The sequence below is a fragment of the Petromyzon marinus genome, chromosome 23, assembly GCF_048934315.1.
Source record: "Petromyzon marinus isolate PM22_M1 ecotype Great Lakes invasive population chromosome 23, UKy_Petmar_22M1.pri1.0, whole genome shotgun sequence".
Lineage (NCBI taxonomy): Eukaryota > Metazoa > Chordata > Hyperoartia > Petromyzontiformes > Petromyzontidae > Petromyzon > Petromyzon marinus.
The window spans coordinates 3,651,803-3,666,686 of record NC_133689.1 but is presented as its reverse complement, the minus strand read 5'-3'; the positions used below and the strand labels follow the sequence as shown (position 1 = coordinate 3,666,686).

Genomic DNA, 14,884 nt, shown 5'->3' with positions numbered 1-14,884 from the left:
TTAAGAACCAACTAATTTCAAGTTTCTGCGTCCATCCGTCCCCCGTCATAATGCCCCCCCCCCCCCCCACGTGACTGGGCCTGCGCCCCCCACCCCTCTCCTCCTGTGGGATGAGTCGACTGCGTTAAGGATCGTCTCGTCGGATCGAGCAGGCAACGCAACGCGCTCGAACTCAGGGCTCTCGGCCCTTTTGTTTCAATAAAGATTAAAAAAAAAATAGTGTAGTTTACGTAAATATTATGAAGACAAAAAGCTGTTTCTGAGTATTCGTATAGAATACTCTGCGGGAGACGATTACGTTCGCCTGGCTTTGTTGCAGAGGTTCACGGTTCGGCTCCCAGTGGCCGCCCTGGTTAATGCCGATTGTGAAACTGCATTATTTAGAGCAGTGGTTCTTAAACCTTTGCTGCAGCCTTGCACCCCCCTTTGGTTCTCAATCGCTACAAAAATGTAGAATGTAAAAACAATAAATAGGGTTTCATGAACCAAGTAAGTTGTACTTTAACACTTAGGCTTTCGCGACATTAAGCATCCATATTTACGCGAGCTAACCCAAAAATACCTCTATTATGGATAAGTTGCACCGTGCTTAATTTGACTTTTCGATTATTTACCTTATTAAAAAAAATCTGGCCGTGTCTCGCACCTCCAGAAAGGGCATCTAGCACTGCCAGCGGCTGTGTGCACCCCAGGTTAAGAAGAAGGAGAAGAACCACTCATTTAGAGTACGTGGCTGTTAGAAATCGCCACGTGATAAGCCACTTTGTTGAGCTATTCTTTGCAGCCGGGTCGCTTCTGATAAATAAGTCAATGTCTTTGTGGGCTTTACCTGATAAGATAAAAAATATATGTATATAGTTTAGTTTTATTTATAAATGTATGTAATTGATTTGGTTATACTTTGCACTCCATTTGGTGTTTTGTTATTGTTGTTTGTTGTAACGGTCAGAACCCATGCCTCTAACTGGACATCTGTGAAAAAAGCGCTTTATAGCTCATCGGATTTCTCCTGCAGTATAAGTAAATATTGTGATGCTTCTGATCGCGCGGTGCGCGCGCGTGTGCGTGATTCCCGCTCACGGCCAACACCAGTGACGATTATCTGAACCGGTGCTGGACCTCCCCTAGGTTGACTCAGCCTCAAAAGAGTACACAGTGCAGGTAAGAACTCTGCCTTGGCCTTTTGCATGCTCACCTGGTTACACAGAATACAAGTGTACACTGCTGCCGGCCTTAATTAGGCGCTCGCTAACAGCCGGGGTGGCGAGATGTTGACTACCTCGCCAGGTAGGCAGGAGGTCCGTGGGTTCGATTCCGACCCTGGCGTCTGCTGTTGCGGTTGCACCCGATTCAAGAGCCGAATGGCTCACAGGGCTATACCAAATAAATAGAATTGGAAACAGAACTGAACCCCTGTATATTTGGATTTTGCGTGTCTCTCTCCCCGTGGTCACGTGGATTTTTCTCCGGTTCCTCCGGAAATATGTGTGAACAGTATTTGGCCGTCTTCTTTGGTTCTTTCGGTAAAGTCACGTAGAATGAGAATAAAATAATAAATTGATAAAATAAAATAACACAATAATATTCTACGTGACTTTACCGAAAGAACCAAAGAAGATGAATCATTGCAGTCACGAAAGCTTTAAATCAGTATTTGGCCGCTCTAAATTTCCACGTGATAAGCCACTTCGTTGAGCTATCATTTGTGATGGCCAGATCACTTCTGAAAAAGAGCTATATAGCTCAGTGGCCTTTACCTGGTAAATAAATAAATAAAATAATAATTAAGGAATGGCTTTTGTCAGTTGGTGTATAAGAACATATTCATATTTATAAAAACATTTGTAATAAAATCAACATAAAATTCGTCTTCGTAATGGGTCATTCCCCGCAAAACATTAGCTTGTTTAAATAAACGTGCAAATGTTACTGGTGTGTTTAAAGTAACTAACGTGGTGTGTATCCGCACGCGTACCGGAAAGGCCACGCTTTATCTTGGCGTTAACGTCACACTCGTAAGTACGTAAATAAATAAAGCGCAGAATTGATCGGAATGTGGATATGAAACCTCGTACACTCAGCGCTCGGTCCCAATAAAAGCATATCGCAGGTCTAGATTTTAAAATATATATAGTTAAATACAACATCCCCCCTTACAATAAAAAAACAATGCCAGCGGAGTCGACAATTCCACCTCAATCGGACACCCCCATTGACGTGAGTTTTCGGAACCGCGCGGCCGTGTGACGGATAAAGGGCAGCCGGTGTCACTGCGAGTCCCCGGGTTAGTTTCGTCCCTCTGAGCCCTGCCAGCAATGTTGATTCACAAGCGGCGAGGACTGCGTTCCGGACCAAATCCATGTCTCACCTTGCCTCGTCCTCACTGTGCCCTGTGCTCCTACATGTGTGATGCACGGTGTTTTATGGGAATATAAGGTGCGATAATAAAGGGATCATTGCGGACAGGCGCAACTTGTAATCGAGTGGTAGTGCCTTACGCCAATAAGCCCTAACCCCTCCCCCCCCCCCAAGCCTGTAACAGCGTTCCGGAAAAAAAGAAGTCTCGGTATTTTGTAGCCAAACGGCCCGCGAGTTGTTGCCCTACGATCGTCAGATCTGGTGAGGCTAAGCAAGGCCGGGCCTCCGCGTGGCTACAGGCTGCTGCGTAGCCACGTTGTGGGCAGCAGAGGGCAGTGCGGCGCGGGAGTAAATAAATCAATAAAAACGCATCGTCTCGCTGACGCACGCGCGGTGGTTTGCGCGGTAACGGAATTAGAGAGCACGCTGGACGGGTTTGGTGGTTGAACCCATCCTGATAATAATCACGCACACGTTGGTGGCGGAGGAGAGGGAGTTGTAGTGTGCATATGCACTACATACTACATCCACTGCTCTCTTAGCCGTATCGTTCAGACGTCAATATATCTTAAGCCTCCGGTCAATCGCGTGGCGTATGTGCCCCTAACCCCCACGGCTCTTATCATCTGCTCCGTATAGCGCGCCCTAACAACTTCGTGCCGAATATTCCCATTCAGAGTGAACTGGGGCGGGAGTCGAACCCCGGTCTGTTGGCTGGTGGGTTGGGGGGGGGGGGGCGTGCTATGGGCTGCGCACGCTGTCGCGGCCAATCAGGAGGCGAGGCGCGGCGCGCGCGCGACCCTCGGAGTGGCGCGCGCGGCACGGGCGCGCGGAGCGACTGTCGCATCGCATCGCGCGCGGCGCGCGGACTTGCACACGCGCGTATGTGTTCATGCGCGTGTGTGTTCATGCGTGTGTTCATGCGCGTGCGTATGTGTGTGTGTGTGGCGACGTGGGTAGCGGTAATATAGCGATTAGCGCACTGCGATACGAACCCAGCGATCCGAATTCGATTCCAGATCACGGATATTATTTGAACCGTTCCTGGGCCTCCCCTAGGTCGACTCAGCCTCAAATTAGTACCTGGTGCGGTGTAAACATCATCACTGGGGAGACAAAGGCGGCCGGACGTGGAGCTGGCCACCCACCCCTCGTATGCCGCTCCGGCCTTCATGCTATACGGAGGATCTGTGTCTTTGTACGTCAGTCAGTACGTGCAATGTGTGTACGTGTGTGGAGGCGTGGGGGTGGGTGGGAAATTATTGGTGTGTTTTTTTCTCTCTCTCTTAACTGAACCATCACAAAGGGGCACTTGACCTGGGATTTGCTAAATTGGATAAATTGCGCCGGGTCTCCACGTCCCCGCTAAGCGAGGTCGATGTAATTGCATTGCACTGCTCTGCCGCAGTGGCAAAGCGTCCTAGCTATCTATATTCTAGAAACAAGTTTTGCTGGCTGGCTAGCACGGACGGACGGATGGACGTACAGTCAAAACGTGTGCGTTGGCACGAAATGTTTTGTTTATATATATATAAAAATACGCCTTCACATATCTGACGAATAAATTATCATTATTTTTAACAATAAAACATTTAGATTATTGGGTCTTTCGGTAAAGTCAAGTAGATATGTTCACTTTACTGAAAGACCCAATGAATTCCTGCAGTCACGAAAGCTTAGGTCAAGATTTAATAAACCATTTTTTGCAGACTCAGAATATATATTTATGCTGGAGGAATCTGATGAGCTTTAAAGCTCTATTTCACATCTCATCAACCTACACGGCTCACAGACTTGAACTTGAACACGCGACTTTGCACATACTTGCCATATGCTAGAGAGAGAGTCTACACTACACCGGCAAGCATCTGGCCAGGCTCCGTCATTCGGGGTCTCATCAGCAGCAGTCGAAGCAGCGGCAGCGGCAAAGCCAGGCTTGCTTGACCCCAAATATCGGTGAGCTGCAATATCCTAGCGGTTTGTTGTCGCTGGTGTTTTGACGGCCTGAGTTGTCCTGTGCTGTGACTAAAAAAAAAAACCACAACAGAGCTGCGTAGCTCGGTGAGAGGCTTCAGCCCCGCACGACGAACTTCGTCCCGAGGGTACGGAACCTCTGGGCCCTGATGTGACGCAACAATCGTTCCATTCCATTTCCCATTGCGGATTTACATCGCGCCCTCTCCGCGAGCACATGACTCAAAGCAACCGCACCGAACGTCGCGGCGGAGAAAACGAGGAAGCGAAGTTATGCTTCACCCCAAACCCCCCCTCCCAAAAAAACGACGCTCGTGATTGTATTATCGATCATGGGGGCGGTGGATGCTCAACGCTTGGCTTCGCGCGTCCGTAACGTGAGCCGATGCGCTCTTTCATCCCCCCGGTGCGGGACATGGAGATGTGGATGCACACCGTCGTGGAAGCGAGACACGCAAAATAAAATGAAGAAGAAGACTTAGATGATTTAGTTGGTGTGTGTGTGTGTGTTTTTTACAAATATATTTCAAGTAAAATCGTGGACGTATGATGTCACGTAGAGCCCCTCGACCACCCGACGCGGCCAAACAAAAAAACGAAACCAAATGCAGTTGTCACGTGGACAAATACAGCTGCACGCCCATTGCTTTGCGACAAACAACTCCGTGACGTCGACAAGCGAGAGACATTCGATAGCTGTGGACCGTAGCGTTCATTGGTCGCGACAGCCCACGCAGGTCTGGGACAACGTGGAAACGCTGCGATGCTAGCGTAGCATGCGCTGCCTGCTTTGAGTAAATGCGTAATTAAACGTGGCGACGACATAGATCGTGCAGCATTAGCGTCCGCACGGGGAGCGGTGGCGCAAGTGGTTAGCGCGCTGCGCGACGAACCTATGCCCCTCCCCCCCCCCCCGCTTAGGTCGACTCAGCCTCGAATGAGTACCCGGTGCAGTGCGTAAACGTTGCCGCTAGGGAGACAAAGGCGGTCGGGCGTGGCCGTCAGCCACACCACCCTCTCGCGTGCCTTCGTCGGTGCTGCGGCCCCGCTGACAAGCGCGTGCCCGTACGGGCAATCTCTTTTTTACCTTTGTGTGCGCCACGTTTGTGACACGCGCCACGTTTGTGACACGCGCCACGTGCTCAATAAACACCCTCTGGCCCGAGTCATTAATTCTCGCCAAGTCGCCTACTTAATACCAACATTATTAATATCGAAACTAAGTACCGTGGGTGCTTTGAATGCCCCCTGCAGACGAGAGGATTATTAAACAGGTCGCATCTATGAGCTTTTTCGACGATGCACCGCCGCTGGCGCTATCGTCTATTTATGCAGATTCCCAGCGAGTCAATGAATTCCCTCTGCATGTAATTACGCGAGTCCTTAATTGGCAAGGCATTACACGCTGAACGCTAACTGCAAAAACGTGTTTGCAAAGCATTGTGTGTGTGTGTTTGCCTGTGTGTGTGTGTGTTTGTCTGTGTTTGTGTGTTTGTCTGTGTGTCTTTGTGTGTGTTTTCAATAACGCTTCACGTAGGCCTCCACACGTCAAAGTGCACCTAGCCTGGCATGAGCGCTGGGGGAGGGGAGATGATGGCGCAGTGGTTAACGCGCTACGCTACGGACCCGGCGATCCGAGTTCGATTCCTCGTTCATAGGAACCAAGACCAGCGACGATTATCTGAACCTGTTATGGGCCTCCCCTAGGTCGACTCAGCCTAAAATGACTACCTGGTGCGGTGTATAAAATCACCACTGGGAAGACAAAGGCGGCCGGGCGTAGTGTTGACCACCCACCACCCCATCGCGTGCCGTGCCGGCCCTATTAGGTGTGGTCGCTAACAGACAGCACTTGCCTCCTCAACATTCTGTTGAAGGCTACATGGGGGATATTTGTCTCCGTATTTGTAAACATCAAACATTGAAGGTCAGCAATGTTATGACCTTTGACTTAGGTTAGAAAATCCGCAGCTGAACTGTTTCGCCATGCTGATACAGAATGATTGTCCACCCAAATTTGTGTGAGCGAGACCCATTTACCGCATTCGGCTCGGATTTGTCACTGACGGGTGTGTGCGGAGTGTTGTATCCGTGCGTTCGTTATCTGCGCATACCATTTTAAAACTATGGGGTACGATAATAAAGCATGTGTGTGGATAGGTGCACCTTGCACTGCTTTAGTCGTGCTTTGATGGGGAGTGGTGGCGCAGCGGTTAGCGCGCTGCCACTCCGAGCCCGGCAATCCGAGTTAGATTACCGCTCACGGCCAATGCCAGTGACGATTTTCTGTACCAATTCTGGGCCTGCCCTAGGTCGACTCAGCCTGGTGCGGTGTGTAATCATCGCCACTAGGGAGACAAAGGCGGTCAGGCGTGGCGCTGGCCACCCACCCCCTCGTGTGGCGTTCTGGGCTTCATAGGTGCTCGCTAACAGCACTTGCCCCAATAGTCTATTAAGGCTATGCGGGAGATCTTTGTCTTGTATTCTAGTGGTAGTTCCTTACGCCGATAATATATTTGTGTTTTTTGTGCACGTATCATTATTACGTTTCAGCCAACTGGAACGAGATGTTCCATCTCAATATCTAGACGAACGCAATAACTAAACTCAAGCCAAACCCTTTTTGACTCCGCACCCAACCCAGACACCTGGCGAAGGATCCAGCGCGGAACATCTCACCTGCTGCTCATCCAATCCGTGATGACCCATCTGATGCAGACTCAAGCCCTGCTCGGCCAGGCCAGGGTGGTCCAGCGAGCCGGGTCCACCGTGCAACAGGATGTCGGGCCGCCTGGCAGCCGCCGCGGCCGCTGCGGCTGCGGCGGCCGCGGCCGAGTAATCGCGGCCCGACAGCTGTGCCGCCAACCCCCGCTGCTGTTGCGCCATCGAAGCTTGGGACAAAAGGACCCCGTCGGACGTGGGACCGCCGCCTCCTCCTCCGCCGCCCCCGCCGCCGCCTCCGGGCCCGACCGACTGCCGCTGGCTTGCGGGCCACTGCTGCGACTGGGCATGGTGGTGGTGGTGATGGTGGTACTGCGCGGCGTGGTGCAGCTGGTTGAGGCCGAACGGGTCGTGCGCGTAGGGGTCCTGCGGCTGGTAGGCCAGCGGCTGGTACGGCGGCGGGAAGTAGGGGGGTTGGAAGTCGGCGCCGCCGCTCGTGGCGTGCGTCAGCGGCGGGGCGTTGGAGTACGGGCTGCCCTGGCCCAGCTGCGTGAGTCGCGGACCTCCATGGCCACCGACCCCTTCTGAGCGCTCCTGTGTTGTTTTATTTTGGGGGGGGGGGCGGGTGGGGAGAGGGGAGCAAAGAGGACGCGGGGTGAGCGATGCGTGGAGGGGCCAGGAGAGAGGCACGTGGGTTTTTTTTTAAAGCGGAGCGGATGATGAACGCGCGGCGGTGGCGGCGGTGGTGCACAAGGGGGGTGCGGACGAGGGGGGGCAGGGACAGAGATGGACACGGAGAGACAGAGGGGGGAGACACGAAGACAGGTACGGGGAGAGACGGGCAAGAGGGCGGATGTAGACGGAATATAACGCTGACGCGGAGATTAAACACAGAGACGGAGAAAGAAATATATATAATCAGAGAAGTACGGGACGGAGACGAAAATAGACACCGACAAAGACACGGATACAGGGGGAAAGACGCACAGGGAGAGATGTACAGAGACACGGAGAGATACGGAGAAACATCGACACGGAGAAACATCGACACGGAGAAACATCGACACGGAGAAACATCGACACGGATACGCACAGAGGCTCGCATGGACAAAGACACGATGGGAATCGCACACGGAGTGTCACAGAGAAAACTCGGGAGACACAAAACGACGTGGAGACATGCACACAGACGGAGAGAGACATGGGCGCACAAACGGAGAGATACCTGAGGACACACGGACAGATTGAAAACTCTCTAGACTTAAAACTAATTTCTTGAGAACTGCTTTTCGTGTTCAGTTTGCTGTCCTTCCCCCGTACCTCCGATTAGCGCGATTGGCACACGCACGGCGCTAATAGAAGTACGTACGCGAGACACATGGGAGCCACACGCACACGGGGGGGGGGGAGAGAGAGAGAGGAGAGAGACGAAGAGAGACGAGCGCGCGCCACGCGAGTACACTCTCCGCACGCGCGAGTCGCGGCGGAACACGACGCAGTCGCCGTAACTCACGCGGACGTTAAATGCGTGGACTCTATTGTTTATAGAGCGCACACACACACACGCGCACACACACACACACACGCGCACACACGCTCACACACGCGCATACACACGCACACACATACGCACACACACGCACACACACGCGCGCACACACGCACACACACGCACACACACGCACACACACGCGCACACACACGCACGCACACACACGCACACATGCGCGCACACACGCACGCACACACACACGCGCACACACACGCACACACGCGCACACACACGCACACACGCGCACACAGTCGTGCGGTCGTGTGACGTGTGAGAGGAGTCACAACGGTTGACGCTACCGCTGCGTTGCAGAACCCGGCTACCCGAGTTCGATTCCCGTTCACGGACAGCACCAGTAGTGACGATAATCCGAACCGGTCCTGGGGCCTCCCCTAGGTCTACTCAGCCTCAAATGAGTACTTGTTTGCGATGTGTAAGGTTCGCTACTCGGGAAGACAAAGGCGGCCGGGCGTGGTGCTGGCCACCCCCCCCCCCCCTCGTGTTGCCTTGCCGACTTTCATAGTTCCCCGCTGACAGCAACTTGCCCCAACAGCCTCGTGTCGGCCACACGGGGGATTTTTGTCTTTGTGTTTATTACATGACATGACCAATGGGGCGGACACACGAGTCGCGTGTGTTTATTGTTTACTTTAAACAGCTGTTATTTATTAAATGCGATCTCCCCCCCCACCCTCAATTTGCTGTCTGTAGTATTTTATTCCATGCCGTCTTGGAGATCACGCGCCAGTTGGGTGACTGAATCCCGTCATCAACTCTGTTCGGCTCTGTATGAAAACATGGCCGCTCTTCACCTATTAGCGATGTTTAATTGCGATGCACTTGCTCATTCGTTCATTCTATAGCTCGAGAACATGATTTCGACTTCTCCCTGGATTTGTGTGTGTGGGGAGCGGCAAGCGTAGCGCTACGCTGCGCTACGAACCCGGCGACCCGCTTTAGATTCCCGCTCACGGCCAACACCGGTGCCGATTTTCTGAACCGGTCCTGGGGCTCCCCTAGGTCGACTCAGCCTCAAATGAGTACCTGGTGCGATGTGTAAGCATCGCTACTAGTGAGACAAAGGCGATTGGGCGTGGTGCTGGCCACCCACCCCCTCGTGTGCAGTCCCAGCCTTCATCGTCTGTTGAGGATCTATGGGGGATCTTTGTCTTGTTTTAAACTCTGTCGTTTTCCGTGAATGGCACGAGACATCGCTGTACCCATGACGATGTTAATTACTATGCTACTATACTCTTTGGTTCTTTCGGCAAAATCACGTGGGTAGAAATGAAATAAAACGAAGCAAATCACGACGTTTCGATCGCAACACAAGCAATCTTCATCAGGTGGAACAACCACAGCAAGAACAAATGCTGAGGTCGGCGAGAGAGCGAGCTGCCGTGGCAAGGAATCATTCTGCTGCCATACAACTGCTTGACTTGTAAAGCATCCGTGGACCTGTTTGTTGTTATGAAACTTCACGGGGGTTAGGGTGAGCTCTCCGAATGGGCTGTTTGGCCTGCATCGTCAACGGAAAATGAACTGAAGTGAAATAAGCTAATTAATACATAAAAAACAATTGCCACCATGAATCGCACTGTTATGCTAGATATAATTGTGTGTATGCGCCTAGACATAATGTTTGTTTTACCTGTAGTTTCACGCGTGCACGTGCGGTGTGTAGCGCACATTATATATATTTGTATATTTTTCCACAACTCAATAATGTATACGGTATTAAGCTTTTTATCGGCTTGAGCGTCACACTCCCCTCGAGGCAAATTAATCGCTTCGCCTATGATGCGGAACCATGTGCCATGAAGAAGGGCTATTGCCCGAAACGTCGCCTACTATATATATTTCTTGCGCCATTATTTATTGACGAATGTTGAGATATCTTTTTTCCATTTCATGATGGTTGGCGATTGTTTATAATTAGCGCGAGACTTTAAGCAATGTTGGCTATTAGGCTGATCCAGCCCGCACCTCTGAGTTAAACGATTTAAACTCCGTAATGTTTATGAAATTCAAATTGTAACATCAAAACAAATCAATCGTAATGATGTAGTTATAAGCACATCAACCTCACGCCCTATATATATACAGTGCTGTAATGCGTCTGTGTGTGTTTCAGATTTCACCACTCAAAGTGCACCTGGCCTGGCACAGGCGACTTGGTGACATCACCGCCACTTGGTGACGAATGGCGTCTCTTGGTGTTGGACAGAGATGCCATCGTTGTGACCCTTCCAGAACACCGCTGGATTATTTACCTCCCGTCACTTGCGCCACGCGATCATCGGCGCGAGACGTCAACGAGAGAAGACAAGGCAAAGACCCCCCCACCCCGTGTAGCCTTAACAGACTGTTGGGGCAAGTGCTGTTAGCGAGTAGAGCCTGTGAAGGCCGGAACTGTGGCACGCGAGGGGGGGGGAGGTGTGCCAGCACCACGCACGACCGCCTTTGAATTCTTCGTGGCGATTTTTGTTGTTGTTGTATACAGTGCAAACCAGGTTACTCATTTGAGGCTGAGACCACACGCGATTATCAGACACTTTCGTTGAGCTATCAGCTGTGGCCAGGTCGCTTCTGAAAAAAAAACAGCTAATAGCTCAGTGGGCCTTACCTGCTAAAATAAATAAAATAGTTTTCGTTTGTTGTCGTTGTGGTGTTACTGCTGATGCTGCGGATGTCGTCGGCAGTGGAGCACAATCGCGGATCATGAAACAAAATGCGAAAACTCGAGTCTGTTACACGACTATATGAAATTAATATGCGTGAAGGGACATTTCCCGCAAAAAAAAACGTCGCCCTATCTCTGCAATGAAAAAGGGATCAATGCCCGAAACGTCGCGTATGATTATTATATATATGTATGTCACTTATAAGGCCACGGAAGTTTTTTGGGGGCGAATTTGTTGATGTATGCGAACAATTCGCGCGGACTGCACACCACAACGCCCCCCCCCCCCCCCCCCCCCACTAAAATAGTAACATTATAGGACGGAAGATATGGGGGAAAAGACAACCCTAAACGATTCCATTTCAAAGCCTCTAAAGAGTCTCCCACCAATTCCAAATGCGGTACTTAAAATCATTCAACGCCGTGAAAGTCAACCACCTTTTGAGAAGGACGCAAGGGGCGAGAGAGAAAGAGAGGGTGCAGGAGGAGGGGCCAGGAGGTCGTGAAAAAATGTAGAAAATGAGTGGGGTGTCTATAGATGGATCGCACGCGTGGCCACCCGCGAATATCGACGGAGAACGAGGAGCGCGCGGCGCTTGAGAAGACGCGCGGAGGCGGAATGAAGACGTGAGAACAACTGCGAAGAGGCCGGTGTACGGCTTGGGCAGGACGCGCCACGGCTAGAGAAGGGATTTGATTTGATGGCCAATGGTCTAGAGTGGCAGTAAACAAATAACGGCAGTAGTAATAATAATGATGATGATTATAATGGAACGCGTCAGACAGGTTTGTGCACGCCGTGAGAGATAGAGCGATGAAATGGAATCAATTCGTGGGCAGGTGCTGGCAGCGGGAGTGGCTTAGGGTGGGGTCTTCATCCAGCAGTGGATTGACCATGGCCGATTGATCTTCTTTGGTTCTTTCGGTAAAGTCACGTAGAATGAGAATAAAATAATAAATTGATAAAATAAAATAACACAATAAAAATTTCACGACGTTGTTATTTTATTTTATCAATTTATTATTTTATTCTCATTCTACGTGACTTTACCGAAAGAACCAAAGAAGATGAATCCTTGCAGTCACGAAAGCTTTAAATCGAAATTCATGGCCGATTGATTATAACGATAACGACGACGACGATATAAGCGGGTCACCGCGCGATTCAACGGAATGCCCAAACAAAGAGCAGCGAGGGCCTGCGAGAGAGCGGCGGCGTTGATTGGCATCGTGGCGCCGCTAATTGGAGCGAACTGTGAACGAACGAAGGAACGCGTGGGCGTCAACGACGTTGGGAGAGGTGCGCGGTTCGAAACCCCGAGGCAGCCCCGGTCAATACTGCGTGCGGGTGTATTTAATCACCCCACCCCACCACCTCATCTTTATCTATTTATTTTCGTTAACTACTACGACTAGCCGTCTGCTTCAGAGTTTAACAACATGCGCAAGTGTCGTCCGTCTCGGCGAGCCTTCGACACTCCGGCCTCGGAGTGCACCTAGTCTGGCGCAAGCGCCGTGGTGACGTCACCGCCACTTAGTGGCGAATGTTGTTGTTAATGATGATGTTGTTGTTGGTGGTTGTGTTGTTGTCAGACACAGAGCGATCGCCGCAAAGTCCACGGTGTCCCTGCCGGCGTCGACGCTTCACAAATATAATTTACAATCATTTGAGAATGTGATGATGTATAGCTGTAGGATTTGATGTTATCTGTTTTGCTCATATTGGTAAAGTATTCACGTGCGTGTGTTGAACTTCTTTCGCGCCGTACGTAGCCAACCGCGTTGATCGGAGGTGCGGGGGAGAGGGGAAGGACAACAAACTAAACACAAAAAAGCAGTCCTCAAGAAATGAGTTTTCAATCGAGGTTTGTGCCACGCGTGAGTAAACAACACGAATAAAATCGACTTGACGAAACGGGTAAAGCCACCGTAGCAGACGATTCCTGTCTGTGAAACGCAGCACACTGCGGCTAACGGTGACGGCGATTTGAGTCGCTCGAATTGAAGTGCTGCGCTTCGACTCATCATCGGTGTGCCTGGGTTTTGGGTTGGATGGTTGGAGCCGTCCTTAGGGTACGGGCCGAATCAGGGCGATCGCACCAGGCCCCGCGCTTTGGGGGCGGGGGGGCCCGCGCTTCGACGTGCCGGTGTCAGGTGTAATAGTTCCGGTTTAGTTTGAAGGCGTCGGGGGTACCCACACGGTTCTTGAGTTGCCCCGGGTCCCGCACCCCCTTCCCCCTCCCCTTACCCCCCTATGAACGGCCGTGGGTGGACGCATCACGGCTAGACGGGATGACGACCACGACGACGGTTGTGGCGATGGACGAGACTGGTGACGGAATATGAGCCGGAGGATGGCAACGCGCCACGTGGGGGACGACTGCCGCAGGCCGTTCATCGAGCGGTAGATCGCGCGTGGTGATCAGGATCGCGTAAAAGTGCTTTGCTTTAAATTGCAGTATGTGCTAATGCGAGCGTGGATGCAATATTGTGATAGCACTTTCGCGACATGAAGCAAATTATGTTGGCGATGCCGCTGCGTTGGCTGCTGTGCACGAGCAGAGTCAACACCGCCAACAAACATCAAACTCAGCACGTTCCGTGATCAATAACAACACCGCGTGGACTTCAAAGGGACGTTGTGAGTCACGACCCTTCTTCATAGCACACGTAAAAATAAACGAAATGAGTTTTTTATCACATGCGAGTGTGCAAACACTTAGAGAAACACTTACGCGTCTATATTATTTAGATTAGTTTGCTGCTATACATTTTCACATGATAAGCCACTTCGTTCAGCTATCATTTGGGGCCAGGTGGCTTCTGAAAAAGAAGCTAATAATAGCTCGGTGGGCTTTACCTGCTGAGATAAAACATTAGTTTAGTTTTAGTTGTACACATTGTTGAGTGATTTCCCTACCTTACCTTTACTTTGCACTCGTGTCGTGTTCTTGCACTGCCTGTTGTTGTAACGTTCTGACCAGCCCCTACTGAACATCTGTGGAAAAAGAGCTTCATAGCTCATCGGATTCCACCAGCGTACATAAATAGTCTGACATACTCCTGTATACACGCCAATCGTTCGTGAGTGCGTGACAGTTAGAAAGTTAACATTGGGACCTCGTGGCGGGACCCCCGGGGGTCCCGAATAAACGGAAGTCTAAATCATAATTAATTATTTCACTCATTTCTGGCGACTCCGTCCAACCGCGCACATGGACGGCTTCGACTCGCCTGGCGCGGATCGCTCTGTTGCCGTGTCGGCCAAGCGCAGCGACGAGGACGAATGCGCAGAAGAAACAAAACTTAGAAACTTTGATTAGCGCGTCGTGTAGAGCTCGTCGAGAAGCACAGATCGCCGCGCCGTTCGTCTTCGACAGACATAAAATGACGTCGCAACGCAGTTCACGCGAGAGCCGAGGGCTTATGGGTGAACCCCGGGGTTCCGCCACGAGGTTCATTTTCTGAAGCGTGATTCCCCCCCCCCCCCCAAAAAAAACGCAGAAAAGCTGATCGTTTTCACTCGCGAGGCAGGCTCAGCCGATAGTCGCACATGACTCTACGTTGTACAGGAGAACTCCTCTTCTTAACGGCGTCATTGGTTTCCACGAAACCGGCCGTTCAGTGATTTGGTCGTTAAGCGAGTATAGAAAATA

At 51.2% G+C, this 14,884-nt stretch overlaps 1 protein-coding gene across 2 annotated transcripts in view; it reads right to left on the bottom strand.

The window, feature by feature from the left end:
- LOC103091742 (transcription factor AP-2-alpha) overlaps positions 1-14,884 on the bottom strand; it is a 78,905-nt gene that overhangs the window by 12,768 nt on the left and 51,253 nt on the right. For both annotated transcript variants that reach the window (XM_032959453.2, XM_032959452.2), the window contains exon 2: positions 7,012-7,587. In XM_032959453.2, the coding sequence (XP_032815344.1) occupies positions 7,012-7,587 (576 nt within the window). The remainder of the gene's footprint in view (positions 1-7,011; positions 7,588-14,884) is intronic.